Source organism: Dermacentor silvarum, chromosome 3 (genome assembly GCF_013339745.2).
Source record: "Dermacentor silvarum isolate Dsil-2018 chromosome 3, BIME_Dsil_1.4, whole genome shotgun sequence".
NCBI classification, from domain to species: Eukaryota; Metazoa; Arthropoda; class Arachnida; order Ixodida; family Ixodidae; genus Dermacentor; species Dermacentor silvarum.
Genome location: NC_051156.1, coordinates 171,743,716 through 171,768,718, shown reverse-complemented (window position 1 = coordinate 171,768,718; position 25,003 = coordinate 171,743,716). Strand labels below are relative to the sequence as shown.

At 43.5% G+C, this 25,003-nt stretch overlaps 1 protein-coding gene and 1 long non-coding RNA gene across 2 annotated transcripts in view; one reads left to right on the top strand and one right to left on the bottom strand.

The window, feature by feature from the left end:
* The first annotated feature begins 285 nt into the window (after window positions 1–285).
* On the top strand, window positions 286–9,775 carry LOC119446096 (uncharacterized). Its single transcript, XM_037710443.2, has 4 exons — window positions 286–352; window positions 2,989–3,038; window positions 5,550–5,651; window positions 9,383–9,775. Exons 1-4 carry the CDS (start codon window positions 304–306, stop codon window positions 9,638–9,640), a joined length of 459 nt encoding a protein of 152 aa, XP_037566371.1. The 5' UTR covers window positions 286–303; the 3' UTR covers window positions 9,641–9,775.
* Window positions 2,532–25,003, bottom strand: part of LOC125944077 (uncharacterized) — a 45,323-nt gene continuing 22,851 nt past the window's right edge. Inside the window, exons 2-5 of the long non-coding RNA XR_007466107.1 lie at window positions 20,343–20,535; window positions 20,218–20,255; window positions 12,632–12,788; window positions 2,532–2,653 (exon numbers count right to left, since the gene is read on the bottom strand). This is a non-coding gene — a long non-coding RNA (uncharacterized LOC125944077). The remainder of the gene's footprint in view (window positions 2,654–12,631; window positions 12,789–20,217; window positions 20,256–20,342; window positions 20,536–25,003) is intronic.

The window sequence follows — 25,003 nt, the reverse complement described above, 5'->3', positions numbered from 1 at the left end:
GTCCGGCCCGTCACAACAAACTACGGTTTCGTCATAAGACAGTGTTTTGTGCTAATTTCCTACGTCATATTTTTTTCTCAACAGTTTTATTTACGACATGCAGCATGGCTCTCAGGTAGGGCAGTGCCCGTAGACTTATAATGGGAAAATCCGCTGTTTCCTTTATAAAAAAAGCTGCAAGACTTGCACTGCGTTAAACAATGCGTTATAGTGATGTGCGACATTCGCACAGCTGGTCCGGTACCTATAAACAGGAAAGCCAGTATATATTTAGGCTAAATTTAGCCCAGTCGTCTTTTCAAAATGGAAAGGTGTATGTTAACTCTCATCGTACTTTCTACAGGCCTTGTAGGTAAGTGAAAGTTGCATATCTTGAGCAGGAAAAATAATGCTACGTAAATTATTTTCCAAACTGCACCAATTTAATGAAGGAAAGGAAACTCTTTCGTGTGCATTTGTAAGGGCGAAGGAAGGCGTACATAATGAGCGAGAAAGACGTAAGGGAAGCTGCACGTAACGAAGAAGATACAAAGCTATATTCTTGAGCACAAGTCACTCAAAAACTGATGCGACAAAGAACCATGGTCTTCCAGTGCATTGTAATCGCATCTACGGAAACGTGCACATAGCAGTAACTCGCTGTCTATGTTTGACTTTTCCAAATAATCTAGGCACAATGTGGCACAGCTAATGCGTACTACAAGTGTCTTTCAACTTCTCGCATAACAGTCCAAAATGATTTAGTACTATTTTGTGTTAGCAAATCTTTGAGTACGGGTCATCAGTAAGCTCATAACAAAACTAAGAAATCACAACGTTCAAAGAAGGGTGGCCACTCTGTATTGTGTATTTGCCCCGAACGTCAGAAGAACATTACTGCCTGTTTGTTTCTGTTTCCCTATCGCACGCACTGCAATGTCAATGTGCAGTTGCGCGTTCTCTTCTTTGTCACGCGACAACCCTATACTGTGACAAACCAGACGCTTCTGTTGAGCGCTTTCTCGTGAACTGTCAGCCATATAATCATTAGAGAGTCCTCTTGCGCATTAAGATAAGCCACTTCGATAAACTTATTGATTTTTCTGTAACCAAAATACTCGGTCCAGCTAAACAGAAATGTTGCTTTGGTAGCCCTACGGAGTTTTCTTGTGTACAGCAACCTAATTTACTTTTATTTGTAGATTTCTGGGAACTCCGCTCGAAATATATTTCTAGCCTTGCTAGAAATATATTACGTTCGTGTGTGTGGAGTGGAAATGAGCCTTTATTAATTAGCGCGAGTACACGTAGAGCGCTTCCTTCTGGTTAGATATATTTATTGCATTTTCTGATGCTTTTATTTTTGTAGCTTCTTTTTATTTAGTAAATTTGGTATGCCACTGTGTCTGTGGACTGTGCGTGCATGTGATACTGGGGAAAGTTGTTGGCGCAATTTCTTAGCCGCGTATTCAGATACTCGGCCTTATATAGCCCACAACAACAACAACAACAGCATCAATACGCACATTTCCGAAATCATCCAAGAATAATTCGTCACTTCGTACAACGTTCCTTCGACTCGAAGGATCATCATGTACGCAGGATACCCAACTCATGATTCGAACAGTTTGTATTTGAATTTGAATTTGCCTTTATTTCCATAAATGTACAATTTATGGGGGATTTAAGGGAAAAGTTGCGCACAGCAACTTGACGGGCCTTAAAACCCAGTCTGAGTGCTGCAGCGGCAGGCACAGGCGCTAATTCAGGACTGACAACAAAAATACATTTGAATACAATGCAATGTCGGCTTAAACTTATGCCATAAAATCAATATAAGAAAAACACTACAAACAGAAAATAGCAGTTTTATACATGAGCAAACAAGAACGGTGAAAAAAATTGATCATGATCAAATATCACTGAAAAACTCATGCAAACGCGAAACAGGACAAGAAAGGACATCAATGTTATTGCGCATGCGTGTGTTTAACAAGCGTGGTAAGCGATGATGTAACATTTGAAAAGCATAATTAGTGCGAAAAGCATAATTACATGCCAGTGTTCAGGTGACGGTGTGCTGTATTCTGTTCTATTTCTAATTAACTGCGTTAAAGACGTAATGTATGACGGATTTTGTTTCACGTCTTTTCGACAGGCTAAGGACAGTCTAAAGTCTAACAGAGAGTGCAGCGTGAGTAATTAAAGTTGTTCGAAGAGAGGTGTAGTATGAGAATCTGCTGGAGCATTGAAAATAGTACGAATTACCTTTTTTTTTTTTTTTTTTTGCAGCAGGAACAATCGGTTTATGTCTGTAGCAGACGTTGTACTCCACACCAGACAGCAGTAGTGTATGTGACTCAGAAAAAGAGCATTATATTAGAGAAGTTTGACTTTGCGTGGTAGCGGTTTTAAACTGAACAGTATTCCAGCTACTTGGGCAAGTTTACCTGCAAGGAACACACATACGTAAAATAATTATCTATTTCGGCGCACCAGTCTCTGCCGAGTTTATTACCTTACGCGTGACATCATTCAAACGAAGGATATTTTTCAAAGGTGACTTTATTTATAAATGTAATAGGTTGGTGCATTGGCCCATTACTTCATCGGTAGTATGTCTCTCGTGCATTGAAATGGACAGGTCCAAGCTTAATTTAGGACAGGGCGGCCGCTGAAAGCATTCAGAAAAGAATTTATTACCTGTGAAAAATAAGTACTTTTGTGAACAGCACTGCTCGATGTTGGAGTTTCATTTGAGCGCCGACTGCAGTTCGCGCCTGAAGTGCATATGTTTACTACATACAGCCCTAGATGGCAGCACAGTGCTAGCGGTTGACCATTCTTCGCCTCTTTATTGCGCATATGCTGACATGTGATAACTCATCAGCGCCGTGTTGTAATTAGTACTGAAGAAATAGCAGTTATCTGCTCTCCAGAGTGTTATATAGTCACGTGTACTGCACTTTAATAAAATAACTTGAGACTTCCTTCGCTTCTCCTTTACAGGCGGCCTTCACAGAAACTCATGGAAAAATTGCAAAAGGCTCGGCGCCCATGTACGTACTCCACAAATTAGAACACATTTCTCTTCAGTTACGTTGACCTCCTTTGGACGCGCGGTATATTTGAACGTTTCTAGATGCCTAATGACTAAGCCCGGCTGTATGCTTTAAAAAAATAATTCACGTATTTTAATTGGTAGTCGAATAGCGTGAAATTGCAGTTGTCGTCGTTACGCGAAAAAAAAGAAAGAAAAGAAAGAAAGAGAAAAAGAAGAAAAAGAAATGCACTCCGGCAGTGAGCGTTTGCTTTGCCACCTCATTATACCGGGTTGTTTTTCAGCGAACACTTTCAAAAATTTTTAAAGGCTGCCTGTGGCAGATAGCGCCATTCTTGTTCTTGAGCTGGCCTACTCGTAAAGGCTGACATTACATGCAGAAAAAGTCGAGATGTCTAATCGACAAATAAAAAATACCTAATTAAGTTTTTAACCAATTATATAATGACCCATATTGCAATTTACAAATTCTAGCTGTGGAGTTCGCAAGGCGGACCCTGTTTTGACCGAATTCTCAGGATGACACCAGCTTCGAGATATTAATTCCCTAACTTTGCGGAGAAATGCAACGCCAAGAAATCCTGCTGAAAATGATTGGTAATTGAACACTGCGCGCGTATTTGACTACGGGCGTTTCATCGTGATATTGCGCAAGGCGATGCAAGATAAGCGGACAACAGTATAGGCACATGGAGAAATCATCGATCCTAAATTGTGCCGCCATTCCATGCATATGGCGACGATACACACTGTGAGACTGATAAGAGAGTTTCTACGCACTGCTATGAATTATTAGCACTGCCATGAGCTTGCTTCTACGTATTTCATTTGTGTGTTCTCGCGAGCGCACTGTGTTCTTTCGCGAATATAGTAATTCTCATTGTGCCCATGTTTGTTTGTGGCGCGCAGCTATATACCGTGAGCGTCCTGATTATCGGAGGCAATTTGAAGCCTATAAGTGACGGCCGCCGTACTTTGTGGAGCGCGGGTGTGTGACCTCTGCGTTGTCTGGTTAATGTAGCAACCCCAGGATTACTTTTCTTAGTTATAACCATAAATGGTATTTGGAGCCGCGCAACCAGCCTGTTCGAGCGCCACCACCGTCATATAGTCGGAACATGGCGCGTTGAGAAGCGGCGCTCGGGCTGAAAAATTCTCTAGCATTGCTTTGTGAGACTGAATCTCAACTGCAGCCCTCAACGTACTCCTTTGGCCTTCTAAGGATCAGGTGGTCAATAAGGGACATGCGAAATAATTACTGTAAGTAGGTATTTCCACGCTGTTAAGCTGCTCGGCACAATACATTATTGAGCTGAAGGTAGGCTTGCAAAGAGGCCAGTATATAGTAAGGAAGAGATTCTGGCAAGGCTAGTGACACCAGCTCGTGTGTTGAGGCTTCATCTTCACATCTAGGACGACGTCCGTCATTTTTTATGAGTGACACGCAACGTGTGTGGAAGTGCACTTGCAGAATTTCGCATCTTCCCTATTGCTGTCGGTGGAGAAATGGTCGCGTCGCTGGTGGAACAAGCGGTGCCGGCTGGTATCCCACCTTTTGCCGAAAGACGTCAAACAATTTTGAGTGCTCCGTTAAATATGGCCTCTCTGTGGAGAGTTCGCCGCCACGTAATTACGACTTTGAAACGGGCGAGCGATTAACGCTTAGAACGCCGAGGTTGACATATTCGCAAAAAGATAACGGCTAGCACCGCAAACTCTAGTCGAGAAGAACGATTTGCAGTGAAGATGGAAGTGGAGCGTCGAACGACGGATGCATTTATTTGCACCGTGAAGTGGGTTTTAGTCAAAGGGTTTTATGCCATGCATCTCGGAATAATGCCAAGCGGTTTCGAAAGATTCCGCGAGGTCCCTTTTCGAACTTTTGATGCATCATTTGTATTTCAAATGCATTAGTGTTCGAATTGGCGTTTATAAAACATTGCAACATATTTCTATCTGCGAATTCTTCCAATCCTGAGGAAGCATCATTACGGGCTGTCTATGGGGGCGGTCATGTGCCGTTTTGTTGATAAACTTAGGTAATCCTTTTCGAGAATGAGGTGTTTTTATTTTCTTTTGGCAAGCGTTCTCAAGGTCTGCGACAGCTATGGAAGTCGAAAACGGCACACGAGCGACATCGATAGATAGCATTGATTCATTGAAAAAGACCCGCATAACTATGATGGCAAATATATAAGTAGGTACTTGTAAATATTTTGGACCTTGGCACCACAAAATTATGTTGGGATGCCTTACGCACACGTTAAATATTGAAAGAAGGGGGTCTTATAAATTGGGTGCATGGATTCTGTAGGATGAGTTCGGACTTCACTTAAAGCATCCGGGTTTCTTTTATGTTGAAATGAGGTTGTGCTCTATGAATGCTCATATTGCAACCCTTAGGCTCTATATATCAATTACCTCCTTCGTTGATTTACTCATCCCAGCCCTGCAGTACATTTCAATTTTCATTGCGTCCACCTGGTGGGCTTACCTTCTTCCTTTCCAGCCTACCGAGCAGAAACCAGCAAAGGTATGCTGGTACCATTGCTATGACGAAGACAGAAATAGAGTGCACCGAAAGTTGGAATCCTACGGCACGCCGTGCACCGTAAGTAAATATTCTAGCACGTACCGGCGCTCCACGAAAATAACAAGTACGGAATTTTTTCAAAAGCTGTACGCATCCCCTACTTTATTCTTCTTTTTTCCTTTTCTCATCTCTCAGTGTTTGGTTTTCCAATGTGGAACAATTTCTTTTGTTCCGCGTCTCTATTCAGCCGGGTTTACTCTCCTTGATCAAAGAAGCGCCGTGTGACAAAGTCTACGCAAAGGGGATCTTAAATAACCCCACAGACCACTCTCGCCCGCTCTCTCCCGAGTTTTAGCTCAGCACAAGAATTCGTCGTGTGTTGCACCACATGAATAACAAAATACCAGCGGTGACCCATGTCTTTCTAACGTACTCTACATCATGCCTACAGACGTATAAGCGAAAAAAAAAGAAGAAGGCTCTCCGTGTGCCTTTACACAACTGGGTGGACGTCGCAGCCGTTGCACAAGTTACTCAAAGTCCGCCGATAAAGGAACTAATGTAACGGTCTGAGGACACAGGAAACTTAAGAGACAACTACACCGTCAACTAGTGCCATGTGAGGCCTTATCACCTAGTTATACTTCCAGAATCCCCGGCCAGCCTGCGAGAAGCAGGCGTTGTTGAACGAAAGGGGTATTTTCATTACCGTACTTAACAGCTCATTTAGAGGGACACTAAGTGCACTCACACACTCACTCACTCACTCACTCACTCACTCACTCACTCACTCACTCACTCACTCACTCACTCACTCACTCACTCACTCACTCACTCACTCACTCACTCACTCACTCACTCACTCACTCACTCACTCACTCGCTCGCTCACTCACTCACTCACTCACTCACTCACTCACTCACTCACTCACTCACTCACTCACTCAATCAATCAATCAATCAATCAATCAATCAATCAATCAATCAATCAAGTTTCGGGACGTTAGGTTAGCCCCCTGGAACACTGGAATGTGTGCTTTGCGCCAAGAAATAAATTAGTGGAGAAAATTGCAACTCAAGTAGCTTCATTGTGCCTCTCCAATTCAGGTCGTTTACTTCGAGAGGCCTGAACGGCGACAGTGATCTCGGAGGTCATGCTTTGCAGAGCGCTACCGCTTGCTTTTCATCAGACGCACAGTGACAGAGGGCGCCACGCCTCTACTAATAGAGCCGACAAAGTGGTGTGAAAGAGGATGCCCCGGAATGGCGATATGCAGGTTAATATAATATAGTTGGCGAATTTGACTTTTTTTTTCAGAAATGAAGCGTAATTAAACTTCATTTTACTATCTGTGGCTGACTACCTACTAAAGTTTAGGTGCGCGACAAGCTACAGCTTGGGAAACAGTTGCATCTTTAACTGGTGCAAAGTCCATAGTTTCTTAATTACGTCATTTGTTCTGTTTAAGGTGTTATTTGAAGTGGTGACATTTTAGACGTTTTTCAACGCTCATTTATCAGTTCCGCTTCAAACTTGCGGTTAGCTTTCCTTTAAAATTAACCTCACTTAACGCAGTACTGCTCGAATCTCGATGTTGCCTCATTATATGATAGCCTGCGAGACGACAGCATTTCGCTGCGACCACTTCAGAAGCGGGAGCTTCGCCTCTGAACACTCATGAGGAAGAAGAAGCCAGCTTTCGGTCGGTACAGATTCGCCAATGTCTCACTGCTGTTTCTTCGTCGTCATCAGTGTGTTTCTCCTGAGATTTCCTCCCGAACAACACACCAGGGCTTTCGATTTTCTTACGAGCTTGCTAAGATGTTACTTGCGAGCTGTGTCGCGCAGGCTCTGTATACTTTCTTTTTCTTGATCATGTTTCGTGTTAAAAGGGACTGCAAGTAACGAAACGATTGATATCCACTGTACTCGGATTTGTTTGTCGCCATCCTCTTACATTGCTGAGCGACTCACCCAATGTACTGTACAATGGCGTGTTCAGCAACGCTACTTACAGGCTATCTCTATCGGAGACGCAAGGTCACAAGTGGACTCGACTTTTCCCATAGGTTTACTTAGCGTGATGACAGCACAAGCGCAATAAGTACCACTCTCAGGCTTTTACCTCCTGCATTTGATAGTGTTGATGTTCGGTCCACTAAGTGATCTCAACGATAAGAGTGCAACATTGCTATGTCATTTGAGGGATCTTTGTTCCGCGCTCTCAGGTCCGGCAGCCACTTCGGACTAAGCTACACCACGAGGCGCCGGATCCTTACACATTTACAGGAGTTCAGAGTGTCAAAAAATAAGGAAACGGGAAGGCAACGAAACACTTCGCGAAAAGACTCTATCGTGGTGCCTTTAAAGGCTTCTCTTCATGCGAACGCTTTTAACGTGCCGCTCACGTGTTAAGAGTCAAATATTTACAAGTTGAAGTGGGAGAACATCTCATCTGTTTAACCTTAAATATATTTCTGTATGTCAGATACACCGACGCGGCAAAGTACAAGAACAGAGCGGCCCACGCTATCAGCGTGATCAACGGCCAAGGACAAGAGGTAGCAGCGGCCTCGGTAAGCACTCCAGACATCGACTGCGCGGAAGAAACGGCGATAGCCCTGGCGGCCACTACGGGCAAGCGAGAGGAAGATCACATAACAGTGATCACGGACTCACAAACAGCATGTAGAAATTACCAAAAGGGCCGCATTTCCAAACAAGCCCTGAGAATCCTAAAAAAGCTAGACAATTTTCAAGAACTGTACATTGTCTGGGCCCCGGGACACGAGTCCCTGGCGGGTAATGTAGCGGCTAACGCCGCTGCCCGAGATCACATTGTCCGGGCTATCCCACCGGGTTCACGACCACTGGTAGACCAACATGATAGCGTCCCGAAAAGATACGCCGATATCCTGAATCATTACAGACTGGGTAGGAGGATCTACCCACCCCGCATCCCAAGCTGACAAGAGAAGAGGCGGTGATCTTCCGCAAACTTCAGACAGGCACATTCCCGCACGGCACCCTGCTACACGCCATGTATCCTACGAGCTATACTCACAAATGCGCCTTCTGCTCTGCGCCCAATACCCTCTACCACATGGTATGGGAATGTCAACAAAACCCATCGACACCACCCATCACCGGACCAACCGTCGAGCAGTGGGAGGCCCAGCTGACAAGCCCGAGCCCTGAAGACCAGCATCGCCTGGTGAGCAGGGCCAAGCTATCAGCTCAGGCCCACGGCATCCTGGACTAGGGACGCCGCCCACCTCGGACGATCTTACCGTCTGCTCATCTCTAAATAAAGTTTATTCCTCCTCCTCCTCAAACTGCTACACCGATTTACCCGTTTTGTGGGAAAATCAATTCATCTCTCATACTCGCCTCCCATCCAGCCAAATATAAATAAATAAATAAATAAATAAATAAATAAATAAATAAATAAATAAATAAATAAATAAATAAATAAATAAATAAATAAATAAATAAATAAATAAATAAATAACAAGAATACCGCGAACGCCGGCAATAAGCACAAGGGCAGTGACACACAAATCATGAACGTGTAAACGCACTTAATACACGTGAACGATAGAAAGGACCGGACACACGTAGCGTATTTTTGTGTACACACTTTCTATTTTCTGGGTCTGTTAAGCACATTTACATGCTCATGACTGTCGGCCAGCTCACCTAACTAGCTGCGTTGACCAAGACAAAAATCACATCTGTAATTTCTACACGCACGTGCCGAACTTATTTCGCACGTCGTTTCCTCCTTCTCTGTTTCTCTTTTTTTTTAGGGCTGGCCAAACCGGCCCCTTGGCTTCTGTTGGGGCTCGCATTGCTACCAGGACCACTTCGGCAGGCGCCCACCCTGGACTCCACCTCCGGGCAGTGACGGCCCAACGAGTCCATCACCGACCGGCCAGACCACTGCCACTGTTAGGCCGCCGCGGTCTGAGTCTTACCGGCGCGGTAGTGCCGAACAAACTGTCAACAGCACCGCAAAAAGCAACTCAACGCCCTACAATGAGGCGCCCGTGAACAAGCCCAAATAGCGCCTTTGGACGCCGAGCAGAGAGCAATGCTCGACACTTCATGAACCACCGGCCGCTCAAGGATGACCTGGCAGTAGATCAGGGGCAGAAGTTAAGAGAAAGAATAAGAAAAGCAAGATTTGTGTTTTTCATCTCGTCTCTTGCTATATGTGATTTAAAGAGAGCTCCTTTTTCCCGGACAACAGTGTGCTCCGCCTAACATTTATAACGGAGCGAAAAAGGCATAGCACCGTCGCATATATGTGCTCTTTCACGATTTGCCCACCCTTATTTTGCGGAGGTCCTTATAAATGCTTCTTTATATCTGGATGGGTAGAGGCCCATTGGTCTCGCACGTGTTTGACGAATTCAAAGAGAGAAACTTTTTTTGTGGCTTTTTTAACGTAGTGCACCGGCTGCGCGGTTTTGCGAAAAGTTTATACTATTCATGTGAACAACGCGGACTTATATACTGCTACTGGAGTTCCGCTTTAGCTTACAGTAACTTTTGGAGACTTAGAAGACACGGTCACATCTATCGCACTATTTTCACATCTCTTCTGCCGGCGGTGCAGACTAATAAATCTGCAGACCGCTGCAAATATCATCGGTTAAATCGGAAATGCTCTGAGGTGTTCTAAACAAGAAAGAAAAAGAAAAGAATGCAAGCACTGCAAAAAAAGGAAAAGAAAAACAAAGAAACGGAGGAAAGGGGTGGGAGGTGGATATAATACTGTTCAGAACCAAGTGCTTTTTATAGAACTTGCATAATGTCATTGTAGAAGTTATGCTATCTTAGTTCTTCTATATACACTTGGCCACGTACTTGGCTGTCAAGTAATTAACCCAAAAATGACTAAATCAGTGCAGTTAATACATTAAAGCCGTCATACATGCCCATTTCACTTCACACACCATACATAACTGTAACGTAACATTACATTTACGGGGTTTTAATGTCTTAGAGCAACTCATGAGATACGATATACGCTGTAGTCAGTGAGAAGGCATCAGCATAATTTCGACCACCTGTGGTTCTTTAATGCCCACTCAGTGAATGGCGCACCAGAAGCTGGGAATTCTGTTCACATGGCAATGCGGTTGTCGGTGGCCGGTAATACCCGGGAGCACCAGGACTCAGAAAATACTTAACAGGACGTGGGATTTGCGAAGAAGTTCACTATCAACGAGGCCTCAACACAGAGCCTTTAGTGGGAAGTTGCAGCCTGCGGTAGTATGTGCACTTGATACGGTGGTCTGCTTTTCGAAAGGCCGCGTATACTATTGCAAATGCTAGCAGCCAATGAGTAACTTGTTCACGTGGTTCAAACAGGTCTGTCAGTTAGCTTGATCAAAAAATATAATTATATTGTGCTCTACATCGGTATGTTGTTTCTATGTATTGATAAGTACAGGCTAGACAATATACAAAGCATCATTTATTACTTTTGGGCTTTATTTCAGTGGAGTCTGCAGATACGTGGAATAAAATTATGCCATTATTATAATTTTATTTGGCACAATTTTGGCATATTAAATTATGCCAAAACTATGGCACTTTGACATACCTATTGGGAATGCATCAGAATTCGGTACTGAAGGTGATATCTAGTTGTCCAAGAACGAAACCAGATAATTCACGACCGTATAGCCCTCACTCTTTGTTAAGCGTACTGAGAGGTGTGGGCTGTTTGTAAAACTAATTCAACTGCATTGAAAACAGCGCAAAGGACGCGTGTATCGAGTCCTTCATCTTGGTTTTGTCGGGACGCGACTATTTTCAGAGCCGCGTCATGAAGAGAATGCCAACAGTTCTGTTGTTCTGTCCAAGACGAGCTTGAATTTATCGCTACGAGATGGCGTTAGTGCAGTTGTTGAGGATTTCAAATTGACTATTTTTCAAAGCATGTGCTGTGCAACGCTTGTGTGGCAGCACTTGGAGAGGCAAGAAATGTCAGCGTTTGTTAAACCAAGAAAGGAAAATGTCGTTAATAATAAATTTATCACTTTATTGGCTAGAATAACGCGTAACATTGAAAAGAAAGAACCGCACTAGTGAATAGCGGAGTGTTTGATTGGCACTGCGCGAACTGATACAATGTATGCCTCTCACATTGCTTCCAATATACTTGTTTTGAAGAATTATCAAGGGATGAGAAGATCATTGAACTAAATAAAGCGTAGTAGTATTCCCGCAAGCTCAAGGAGGTGCATATATGGGACGCTTCTCTTCGATCTCATTTTTTTTTCATTTACGTTTTATTTTTATGTAGACTCCGAATGTTTATATGTCTGTGGTCTGTGTGTGCGTGTTTATAGGGAAATGTGTCCGTCACATGAATCTCGAAGTGCTTATCGGGAATAATATAAATATATTAAGTATAAAGTCGCAGTGCAGGGCGAGGATCGACTCCAACTCCGCACATGCAGATTGTTAGCTTGAAATTCTGCCTCGCAGCCAGTCGTCCTTATTATTTTTTTTCTTTATGACATATGCCACTCGACGGACGCTACAGCAAGATATAATACTACACCTAGGGAATACTTTGTCAGGCCTGTTGAGCACTCGCCTAATTAAATGGCTGACATCCGCGTTTAGCAGCTTATCAGGAAACCCGTGTTGACGTGAAAGGACTTACATGGAACTACATGCTGAGAAGCGAACGGCAGGATAGGATATAATAAGCATAAACAGGCTATCTCTCCACCACTGGGGACCGCCACCTTCTTAACCGAAGACGAGTCATGCTAGTAACTGAATAAATCTTTCTTCTTGTCGAAAGAAGATTGTTCGCACGCATCTGCGAATGTTTGCTCAAACCGATGCCACACGAAGCAGCGGAAGACTTACTGCGCATATTGTTGCGTCACCTATTGCGTCACTGCTTCGCCATTATGAGCGATGCTACAGTTTTTCTCTCATAAAATAAAATAAATAAATAAATAAAATAAAATAAATAATCTTTAAATTTTAAACAAGCACAGTTATCCCTGTTCTACCGAGCAGCTTACCTACTTTTCACTCAGGTTACCAATGTGGCTGATATGTCCACATCGCGTTCCGTCAACCCCCGATAACTTTCTCTGGCGTCGAGTCGTACTTCAGCAGTAGTTCCGAATCTTGCAGGAACAGAGTAACGTCGGATGGAGAACAATATTGCTCGTGTTTCTGGAGGGACAGAAGAAAAGGCGAAGCCCTTCGCTGAAAGCAAGGACTTCTCCAGAATCTTTATTTGATTGCGTCATTGTACTTCGTGAAGTTCACTGTTCTTTTGTATTTTCGATCAAATCGCAATCTGAATGCAGAAAGCTTCTAGTAACGCTCTTCCATGTGAATATGAATTTCAAATTTTCGTATAACGGTATCATGAAAGCACAATAACGTCATATTACAAGCGGTGTTCTATGTTCAATGGGAAACTTAACTCAAAAAGAAGGAAAGAAGACAACACAAAAGTACTGACCAATGTTTACTGCTTATCATCAAATATAATGGCCGGCAAAAAAAAAACGAAAGAAAAATCGTGATACGGATAATTATCGCTCTTGGTATAAGAACAACGTGAATTCACTGCAAAAACAAAAAATAAAGAAGAAATTGTGGAAACAATCATTCTTTAGTTTAAGGTTCCAGAGAATTGTGCTGGCCGAATGTAAATATGTTTCCTGTAACAAAAAAAGAAGAAAAAAAATTAGCGTAGCTTGCACTGGAGGCGCAATGCTAAAGAGACAGCGGAGCTGATGGGCAATGGGCTAGGCTAAGCACTACCAAGTCATCCCCAGCATTTCCCGGAAGTTATTGATTATTGATCAATTATCAATTAGCTATTGATTGGCTATCGATTGGCTATCGCAAGGTATTGGTCACTTATTAGGCTAGGCTAAGCACTACCAAGTCTTCCCCAGCATTTTCCGGAATTTATTGATTATTGATCCATTATCGATTGGCTATCGCAAGGTATTGGCCACGTATTTAGGCTAGGCTAAGCACGACAGACAAATTACGCTCTGCATAAACAGCGCCGCTGTTAAAATTTTTGACCCGTGCGCTACGTGCTGCTTGGCCCGACATCACCCATGGTACGTACGCCTTCTACGCACTCATATATATATATATATATATATATATATATATATATATATATATATATATATATATATATATATATATATATATATGTGTGTGTGTGTTCCTGAAATATTCTCAATTCTTTCCCTAGCCCAATCTCACTAGGTTTTCAACTGCGATTGTGTGTCAGAGAATTAGCAGTCGTTCACCTTTCTTTCTTATATTAGCCAACTCACTGTCTGGATGTTGTTTTCAGGCGGTATATATCCGCCACAGCCTGCTTTCGTAATCAGCTCTCATTTTAATAACACAAACAATAAAACAAGCAATAATTCAAATAAAGGGGAGATTTATAAATTAGTATCGCACGAAACAACTGTAACGTACATTATTTTCTTTTCCCAAGTTTTGATGAATATATTTATATATATATTATTCAGAGCACATAATGATCCACGAAGTTTTAGCTCGTCTATAAACATGCAGTTCAACACCTCATGCTTTATAGCATTCACGCACATGACGTTCTCGTTGAAAAGTGCAAAGCGGTCGCGAGACGCGCTCTTTCGTAGAAAGACAGTGGTCAAAGCGCACGTTTGCGTCCTTTGTCATCGTCGCCTGGGGCGACGAGGTGACCTACTGTATATACAGTTGCCTCGTGTTAAGACAACTTTTCACGAAAGGCCATTCAGTAAGGTCATGCTCTTGGGCGAAAGCAACGTGGCTTAGAGCAGAATGATCGGAGTGTGACGGCGCCACGGAACAAGGAACGTCCATTTACCATGAATCCAGAAGTGGACTCAAAGCCTGCCGATAACAGTGCGTTAGCATCGGGTGTCGGCAAACTTGAGTCTATCCAGTGGTACTCTTTTCTCTAGAATCTTGCATCTTCTTTGTTTGTTTTTCTCTTGCATCGTTTGCTGCTGAAGAACTTGAGTTAAAAAGTAGGTCGGCTAGGTTAGTTAGTGCTGTTGTACGGCGAAAACAAAGAAGTAAATTATTAATATTAGGAATAACAAACAAATGAAAAAAAGTGCTAATGAAGAAGTCACAATAAAGAAAAGGAGAGTTCACTCAAATCTAACGTCTGTCCACGCCGCTACCCAAATGCTACATGCACATTGCAGTCTTTCGACCGTTGGTGCACAAGTACGCAACATTAGCATGGATGGCAGGTCCAATTACACAGCGTAGTTCGAGCACAGTCTATAACACAGAACTTAAATTCGCAACTTCGTACGTAATTTTACAGAACAACTTATCACAAACACTGGTATAACTCAGTGCCTACCAAAGGCGATGTTCGCCTTTATCTGAGGATGACTCGCTGACCTAGGTCCAAGTGTTTTTGGTATTGCTAAGGTGGGGGCGCTTGTCCAACCTTCCCAGATTTCTTTTGTTGTAACATTTTCTTGTTCTTTCCACAGCGCATTTTGGGCTTTCAAGAAGGACGTGACAAATGTTGCTTGCTTTCGTCTTTCACAGTTCGAGGCATTGCGGGACAGTGGCTTTCGGATCACACCGACCTTTACAGTTTTCTCAGTAAACCAGCGCTTGCTTCGTGCCGGTCGTCGATCTTCTTGTAACGTTGTTCTGAATTCCCAGAAGCGCGGCCTAGTGGATCCTTCGGAGAGCAATAGGCTGGAACTTATACCCCTGTCAAACGGGCAAGTTAAGTGCACTTACGGGAAGTGCACTTCGGGACATTGAGTGACACTTTAGGCTACGCGGTTCTAAACGGGAAAACATAGCGCACTCGCAGTAGAAAAAAAAAATGCCGACGGACTGCGAGAGTGTTTTGTGATGATGTAGATTAAAAAGCAAAGTATTTATAAAAAGTGATTGTTTTACGTTGCAATATTAATAAAAACAAACATAATCTATGTTTTTTCAACAAAAAATGAAAATATTTTTGATTATAAGAGTGTGGCAATTAAGTCAATGCCGGCCAAGAAAAATGCCTAGCCAATCCAGAACGACATAGCGGCGTGCGACGAGGCGGCATTTGATCCTGCTTGGACAGAATATGAGCGCGTTTTAGGCTATTATCTGTGCGCAAGTGCTGTTCAGCCACTAAAAAAATCTTTTGTGTCCTTTTTATGCATTATATTTTGTACCACTGAAACCGCTGGCGGCGAGGCTACGCACTCGGCCAGCAAAGTGCGTGCCGTGAAAGCACTTCGACAGGAGTACACTCTTCTGCGAGTGACACTCCACATGCGACGTTTAGATTTGACAAAGTGCGCTTAAACCGAGTGACACTCTCCGTAAGTGCACTTACTTGTCCGCTTGACAGGGGTATTAGTCACACCGATCTACCATGTCGCTGGTGCACTGTATGGCGCCAGTGTCATCGATAACGGAGCAGTGGTCTATGACAAATCACTTATGATTTCTTTTTCTTTTAGAGGTGGAGAGGGGGAGGAGAGGGGCAGGCCAAGATATGGATAACCTTCTCGGTTGAGTTGGGAGCGTTGCGCCAGTGAAGAATGGAGTAACTTGCCAGAGGTTTAGCTATAGGACTAGCGCATCCGAACTTTTCAGTAATAGGGCTACAACTCAACTTTTATCGCGCTCGCAATGTCGTTGCGTCATGTTTGGCAATTAAAAACGCCGCTGCAGGCGTGAGACACTGCGGCTGCAAGCAGCGTCTCACACTCTTTGACTTTACCGAGTATCACTCCTACAGAGTCCTTCGTTGGCGTATGCGCGTCAAATTGTGAAAGTGTGCTATTAAGTTTTTTTTGTTATATTGGTAGTGCTTCGTGGCGTAAAAGTAGCAGTGGCCATAGAGCGCCCACGCTATATAGCCTGAATTAGAACGTTTGTCAAGTGCCCTAACAGAGGGCGCACGCAGGCCGATCACCGAAGAAGAACGAAAAAGGCCGACGGAAGACCTTTGCGTTTCGCGCCACGACTGTAGAAAAAAAGTTGTCGCAGTTTCACCTTAAAGGCGAAGCATCAATTGCGATAGCAAATTTGTAGAGAGCTATACGGAGTAATGATAGTAGCTTAATCAGCTGTATAAACTTGGACATGCAGCAGCACCGGCAACACGCAGAACTGTTGTCGACGCCGTCGGCGTTTTCCCCGCGTTCGCACAAAATGTGTGCGGTGTTGGTGACTGTTGCTGGAGCCTCTGATATAAATAGGCACTTGGTGCCGCAGCTAAACGTCGCCTCCCCCCCGGCCTTTCGCGCGTCGGAAGAGAGCGCGTTTGCTCTACATATATGGTGATTGTAAAGGAGGAAAGAGACAGAGACGCCTACTTCTGCAGCCCTTAAGGGAGCACGGCGCAGAACGCGTGTTTGTTCTCCGCCGTGCGTTCACTCCCCGTGAAAGCGCGCGTCCCTCGCGTCCTTTCACTCGCACATACAGCGTTCGGCGTCTCGTGGCGACGATTTCATCTCCATTGACGTCATACGGAACCTCACGGTGACGGCGACGGCGACGCCGACGGCAGAAATCTGCTTTGGAGTGTCCATATAATTGCTATCGCAATAAAAAGTTGTCGCAGTTTCACCTGAAAGGCGAAGCATCAATTGCGATTGCAAATTTGTAGAGAGCTATACGGAGTAATGATAGTAGTTTTATCAGCTGTATAAACTTGGACATACAGCAGCACCGGCAACACGCAGAACTCTTGTCGACGCCGTCGGCGTTTTGCCCGCGTTCGCACAAAATGCGTGCGGCGTTGGTGACTGTTGCCGGAGCCTCTGATACAAATAGGCACTTGGTGCCGCAGCTAAACGTCGCCTCCCTTCCCTCCCCCTCCCCCCCACGGCCTTTCGTGCGTCAGAAGAAGGCGCGTTTGCTCTACATATATGCTCATGGTAAAGGAGGAAAGAGACGCCTACTTCTGCAGCCCTTAAGGGAGCACGGCACAGAACGCGCGTTTGTTCTCCGCCGTGCGTTCACTCCCCGTGAAAGCGCGTGTCCCTCGCGCCCTTTCACTCGCATATACAGCGTTCGGCGGCGCGCGGCGTTCAAGGGCTGCAGAAGATAGCGCCAACCTTTCCCTTTCCCTCAAGAACCACTTATCTATCGCGCGGCGACGATTTCATCTCCATTGCCGTCATACGGAACCTCACGGCGACGGCGACGGCAGAAATCTGCTTTGGAGTGTCCATATAATTGCTATCGCAATAAAATGATGTCAAGGAACTATCGCGTACGAATTAAATAGAAATGCGAAGAACAAGCAGCAGCCTTATGACGCCCGCAATTTGTCACGTCATGTTTGGCAATGGAAACGCCGGTCCACGCGTGAGATGCTGCGATGACAAGCACGCTGCTTCATGTCGTCTAGTCTGTTTTACTTGAACGTCCTCAGAATTCCTATGAAGGTACTTTAAACTAGCAAAGTATGTGACCGGGCTAGTTGGTTAGCTGACAAGAACAAAATGGTTCGTATAATCAATTATGGGGCTGAGCTACTCCTAGATTCACCTCTTTCTTGGCGACCACATTTCAAATATTCCTTCTTACTCGACAAGCAGCACCCCTGCAATTCCGGTGGTAAAGTTTTTTTTTTTTTTGGGGGGGGGGGGAATATTCTACGCCGCAGTTGTTCAGGGGAATTTCGCATTTGTCTTCGTGAGGTGGGGAGGCTGGCATGCGGTGACGTGATTGCTATAAAAAGTGAATAAGGAATGCATCAGCATGAAGTCACAACTCTTTGAGGTCCCGGATTCATGATTTAAACCGCATTCACCACATTGCAAAGTATTGTTCGATAGCTCATTAGACGCACGTCCTAGCACTTCGTTCGCTCTCTCTCTACCACGTGACCTGCTTCCTACACTTCACACATATACATGTTTTCCCACTTTTTAACTAACGCATTAAACAGAAAAGTAAGTCAAAACAAAATGCGGAGTCTGCAGGCGATGCTTAGTATCACGATACATACTGATAGACAAATGGGTCAAGCATACGACGAAAATGGTCAGGTGAGCAAGTTATAATACCCTCGTTATAATATCCCATAATATCTTATAATACTATATCCTTATAACTTCAGTGTCGATGGCATACCAAACACTTTAGTATTCGTGTTTCGCTCTACCAGCGTCTCGTCAGCGTCTCAATCCCCCTTTGCCCTTAGTACGCATGCAGCGCACGCACCCACACGAAATGAAGTTACAAAACACGCTGAATAAAACTTATGATGTGACTAAATAATTTCACAATTCCTTTAAAACAAGCGCAAATAAACTTATAAAATGTGGAACTTCTCAACACGCAAGTCTGTAGATGGGAACAGTGGGTTACTTGAGTAATGAAGATATAACACGGACGTCCTTTGCCCTCACGAAAGAGGCAGAGGGGATTGAGACTCGGTCGCCAAAGTAAATCACAGGTGCACTAGTGGCATGCCAGTGCACCTGCGATTTACTCTGACGACCGCTGACTTTAGCCCAGTGTGCACGAACCGAAGGAAAGTTCAACACGACTGAGCGGGAAATAAGGCATTAGAATGGAGCGCACTATGTGTCGTGTGCATACATACGACTCCGATAGCTTCCTGTAGGTGGCGTCAATAGGCATCGAGAGATAGGGAGCCTACATGCAAGCGCTGTATAACAGCGCTTGCATGTAGGCTCCCTATCGAGAGACGCGTTCGCGCTGCTGGCTCGCAGACACACGATGCAGTGGGTGGTGCAAACTGCGTCACTGTGGAGCAGAAAAAATATTTCTCCCACTGACTCATTATTACGACTGCATATATTTTACAGCCAGCCTAAAACTACTTCCTCGTGATTTATTATTACCTTGGAGTGTTCGGCCAACCGAGGACACATTATGTATCGGAATCACTCAAGGAACGCTGTTAGATCGATCATGTTTTGCTTCTTGCGTTAATGTTTTACCCGCGATCAGATTTCCAGCCATTAATTTTATTGGCGTCCTACAGGAGGCTGAAAGGACTAATCCTGGCACTTTTACAATTGTATGCCCCCTTTAGTTTTTGAGAATGTATGCACCCAAGTGCCTAAGATGTCCGATTCTAGAAAATATTGCTAAATACCAACATGATTGGTGTGTGGCACAGCCTACTGGTTGGAAAGAATTCCCCAGCATACTAGTACTCCAAGGCGGAAAGTAAATATTCATAAAGAAACTGCAGCGCACGTGTTGGCAGCGATGTATGCACTGCAGTTTCATAATGAATAGCTACCAACTCGCCCAACTTTCAGTACCTTTACGGAAAGTAAACTTGTATTTAATGTTCGCGTACTCAGTTCATTGGTGCCCTTGAACTTACAGCTGTTCTTAAGCTGCTATAAGCACACAGTAGAACGAATTGTGTTTAGCTTCGCTTGACGGCTTCGGCACGAGATGAGTATGCATGCGATATAGTGGTTGGAGCATTGGGCTGCTGTGCACGAAGGTGGAGGCTGGATTCCACAATCGGTTATGCATTTCTTTTTATCAGATAATATGCATTCGCGGCGTCCCGCAATAATTATATCTTATCATCATGATTACATTAGGTACCAAGTGTGGCGAGACAGGGCATACGTACCTGCCTGCCTAGCCCCCTATTGAGCTCCCGCAACGTGCCTGGAATGAGGGAAGGAATTCTTCACATTTAAACAACCGATGACACGCTCTTTACCCTCTCCAAGGAAACAAGCAACGTTCACTTACCATAGTGTGTGATTTGGCAGCAAGACTGGTGCTGATTACCTGCATCACATCGTACTGCAGCACATGTACGCCGCAATAAAGTTTATCTTGATATGAGGTTGCGTAGATGGTCTGGATCGTATGTTCCTGAATATTGCCAATCTGTTCTATGTTTCTGTGAACAAATGACAGGCGCTAGCTGCATTCATCGAGTCTGTAAAGTGAAAATATTTCATGACATTTGATGAATTGCTGAAGCCATGCCAAACAAGTTTGCGAGCCAATGCTATCAGTATTGTAGGAACATAAATAAAAATAATTGTCAACTTTAAATGTAAAAGAAATGAAAAGATTGATCATTAATTAGGTTTTTGTTTTTCTCGCGATATGATTCTCTTCTACGAACAATTTTAGCGGAAGAGCTGTTTTTGTATGCGGGCTCTGATTCAGATAAACTAGTGAAATAAACGAATCTATTTATTGCTAAGCATCATCTATGTTAGGATGACGTCGACAAGTTCAGGCGAAGCCTGAGGGGAAGGCAAGCCTCTGTACATTGCGGCTGCGCTGTTCCTGTGGGATACATTAAGCAAGAGGATTTTTTTATGTGTATAAAAATGTCTACAGGATATTGCTTAACTGACGCAATGCTAAGTGGGTAGACGTTGATGAATCTTTCACTAAAGCTCGGCACGTTATCATAACATTTTTTTTCATTGCATCCACAACCTTTTAGATCGTGCTGTGATACTGGCGTGACTGTATCATAGCAGTGCATTTGCGGAGATGATTGCTTGTGAAACATCGCGAAGTGAGTGCTATATTCGTGTAGTTTCGCAAATTTTAAGATTTAGTGTAGTACGAATAATAGAAATGAAGTTCACACTAAGAGAAGTATAGTTTCAATACACTTTTCTTACAATGGCGAACTTTAGTCATATCAACTTCCAGAAAGCCCATTCTCTATGACTCGCTCGATGTCGGGCAAGTTTCACAGCTGCTTCAGCAGGTGTTTACATCAGCCTAGAGTTTCTTTCAGGCGAAGTGCGAATGCGTCTTTGTCAGGCTGGTTGACGGCTGTCCAGAAATGAGGAAGGTCAGACTAGCCTGTCATTCTACCATGCCTCTCGGCATCGCAAGTTTATCGCTGAAAGCAGTCATATCCTGGCAGTTTGAGAAATGTCCCCGAAGGCCTAAAATACAAAAAAAAAGAAACTCAGCAATTTTGATCTGGCAAGACCTGCTGCTCAACACAAAATTGGGCGTTTGATTCAGGAAAGCCGAGACGTCGCATTTTGATGCCTGCCAAGATCAAGGACCTCGGACTGAAATTTCATCATTCGTTAAAGAACTTCTGATTGTAGAAATAAACTGTCATTCCCAACACGTTATCGCTGTTTTCTTCTTTTTTTTGTTCATAACCTGCACACAAATACAGGAAGGTAGACTACCTGAGAGCCGGGTATTTCAAGGCACAGTTAAAAGGGCCCTGCAACACTTCTTAAGGCCACCATTTTTGCCGTGTACCTTTTATTAGCATGTGGAAGAACTCAATACCAGGAATTAGGGACATTTCGTACAGTTTCCTTTTTTCGCCACCACGTGGCGTATCGACCTTAAAGAATTCGAAATTCCCGCTATGACGTATGCTATGACGCACAACTAAAGAAAGCGCAATAAAAAGAAACACACCCTGAAGCTGTGGCTTCACGTCGGTGCTTGGAAACGAGCGCGCTTGTGTATCAGCGTTATCTCGAAGACGGCCAGCTACTTGCTCTACTGACAATGAATCGACGGTTTTGCTAGACACTTCGCCAGAAAGCTCGTCCGCATTCTGGAGAGATGTCTGATCGAGATAACGGCTCCCGCGAAGCTTCCGATGAATATGTATTTTTTTCCTTGAGCAGACTTTTATTTTTACACCACTGTGGCCACGGTCTTGCGTATACGTCAGGGTTCTGTTTCATGGGTTTCCTATAAAACTGGCGTGATCCATTGTTTAAGAGGAAGCTTTAGCTCGGGCCTATCTTCGATGCCGGATTATCAAATACATGTAAAATGCAGGAATGCTTTCATGAGAAAACCGCTGAACCGATTTGAATGAAATGTGTTGCATTTAAGGGGAAAGTTAAATTGCAGAGACTGCAGCAAATAGAATTTTCGTTTAGATAGCGTAATGTTTTCAAAGAATTGCAGGATGTTCGTAAATTTCAAAAATATAGAAGCATGAAGTTTACAAATCCGAAACTCAGCCATTAAAAACAAATATGGCATTTCTAAAAACTGCACCCGTTGGAGCATCAAAAGCGAACAATTTTTTTTGCTTTAACTTAAAACTTACGTGAATTTGTTATAATGTTTGGAAGGGTTTTGCAAATGCAACATTCACAACATAGTGGTATATTTCAGGATGGTGTATGATATATGATTGCTATCCGCTTTCGATATATTATTAGGTGCAGTTTACAGAATTGCGATATCATTTTTAGCTGCTGAGCTACATAGCTCTATACGCCAAGTTTTCTTTTTCGAAATTTGGCAATTCTTTAAAATTTGACGTAAGAAAGGTAGACCAGCCTATAATAAAATATCCCTTTCGGCAATCACTACACTTCAACTTTTGTTTTTCTAAATTCAACATAACTCATCAAATTTGGTGCATTGGTTGCTCTGAGAAACTATTTCCGATTTCCCATGTATTTCGATAGGAGCCCCCAAGCTCAATGTTCCCCTTAAGTTCGAGCTTGAATAATAAACTTGTTGGCAAGATACGTTTGTAAACGTGTGATCGTGGCCTAATGAGCTAGAGCACTGGCGTACTGAGCTCAACGGCAGAGGATATGTTTGCAAAGCGTCTTGGGAAGGAATAGGAGAAAAGAAAGGGAACAGGCTGGTATGTTATTCAGAAGCGTGTCTGGTTGGCTAAAAATTACTAAATGCTTTGGTCGTCATACCACCTCAGGTTCCATCTGCATAATTTCTATTTCATTCCGCTAGTTTGTGCTATTATTGTCAATCAATCGAGATTAGAACACCGGTGTCATGGCATTGTATTCCGTCGCAATTCTTTATCGCCGTCACTTCAGAGTCCTCTCATCGTCGTCATGCCGTCGTCCTTATATGCCTTCGTCGTTCTATCGACATCATTCCTACCTCGTAATTCCATCGTCGTCACTGAATGCGCTGTCGGCCTGCGGTCCTTGTTCTACCATCGTGAGGTAACATTGGCGAGCGATGGTCATAACAAATCGGGTCAATCAGGGAGACAGTGTATGGCCGCATTAAGCCGAATCACTTGAAAATTAGGAGAAACACTACGGATTCTAAACAAAGATGTCTTAGCTAACACGGTGTGTCGCTTCTTGTTCGCTAGATTGTGTAAATGCTAATCGCACTAACTTCGATAATCATCTTAACATGGGTTCTGCAGGAATTCTTTCGTCTTCGCGACACTAACGAACTCTTGTCCACATTGTTCCCAGCCCAACACCTCGAATTCCTAGAGGTGATCGTGCTCAGGCATGTGATGGACGACCCGAAGTTTGATGGAGGTGGTGGTATGATTTCGACAGCGGCGCCGCCTATCGACGAGGAGAAACACATTTGGGTGGGTGGGAATAGCGGCGAAAGTCACACTTCATGAGTTGCTAGACATCACAGACTTGAATCAACCTGAAAAAGAGTTAGAAATATATATGCATTGCAGTCGCGCTAAAGAAATTGAAAACTATTGGATTGGTGCGAGACTCGCTGCAAAAACATTCATTAGACTGTCTCAGGTATCCGAGCTATGCTTAACGGGAATCAATGAGATGAGTTTCGATAGAGCTCGTTACATTTTTCAAGAGCGGAAGACGTGCCTAGAGGCAGAGTTGACGGCAATATTTTGTTGCTGCACAAAAATATCTAGATTTTCGGCATGATCATTTTAATGGAAAAACAACAATTAAATAAGTTTTCAAGAAGTACTTGGAGTACATTGATAAAATTGTAGCAAACAAATCCTGAAAAGTTGGTTTGCAACTTTTTTGTGTCCTAAGGCACAGGGCAACTTACTACTGGTTTCCATTAATTTTCTTCGTTATATTTTCAAGCGAGCCGTTGGTTATATCACAATTAGCCCAACTAATTAAACTGAGACTTTCAAGTGTATATTGTTCTTGGACAAATGCTTTAAGACTACGCGGATGCTGCAAAATTTCTCAACATTGGGGAGGGGAATATGAAAAACAAAATAGAAATGCAAAGCACTTTATTGCCTCGTAAATTTTTATTTTGAATGCTATTTCCACTCGTTAAGTGGCGCGACTATCGTGTTCGCAGCCTTGTATATGTTTTTGTAGCACTAGGTGCGTTGTCTGCGAATTTACCTGAATAAGCAAGCAGATCATACTTTAATCTGGCGGAGAAAAAAAACAAGGAAAGCCTACGTTGTAGATGCACTGTACTGAAACACAATTAGACAGAGTATAAATTTGCATATATTTCTAAACAAGGGTGCCTAAATTGTCGATTGAAAAATTGACATCAATATAATGAAGCCGAATAAAGCAATAAAGATGGCATGTTTCGCGTGAAAATATGATGAGCGTTAGCCTTGTGGGTCAACAATTTCTGTTTAATGAAAAAAAGAAGCTTCTAGTGGCCGTGTATTATCGTATTTCTGAAAACCAGTAACCAGC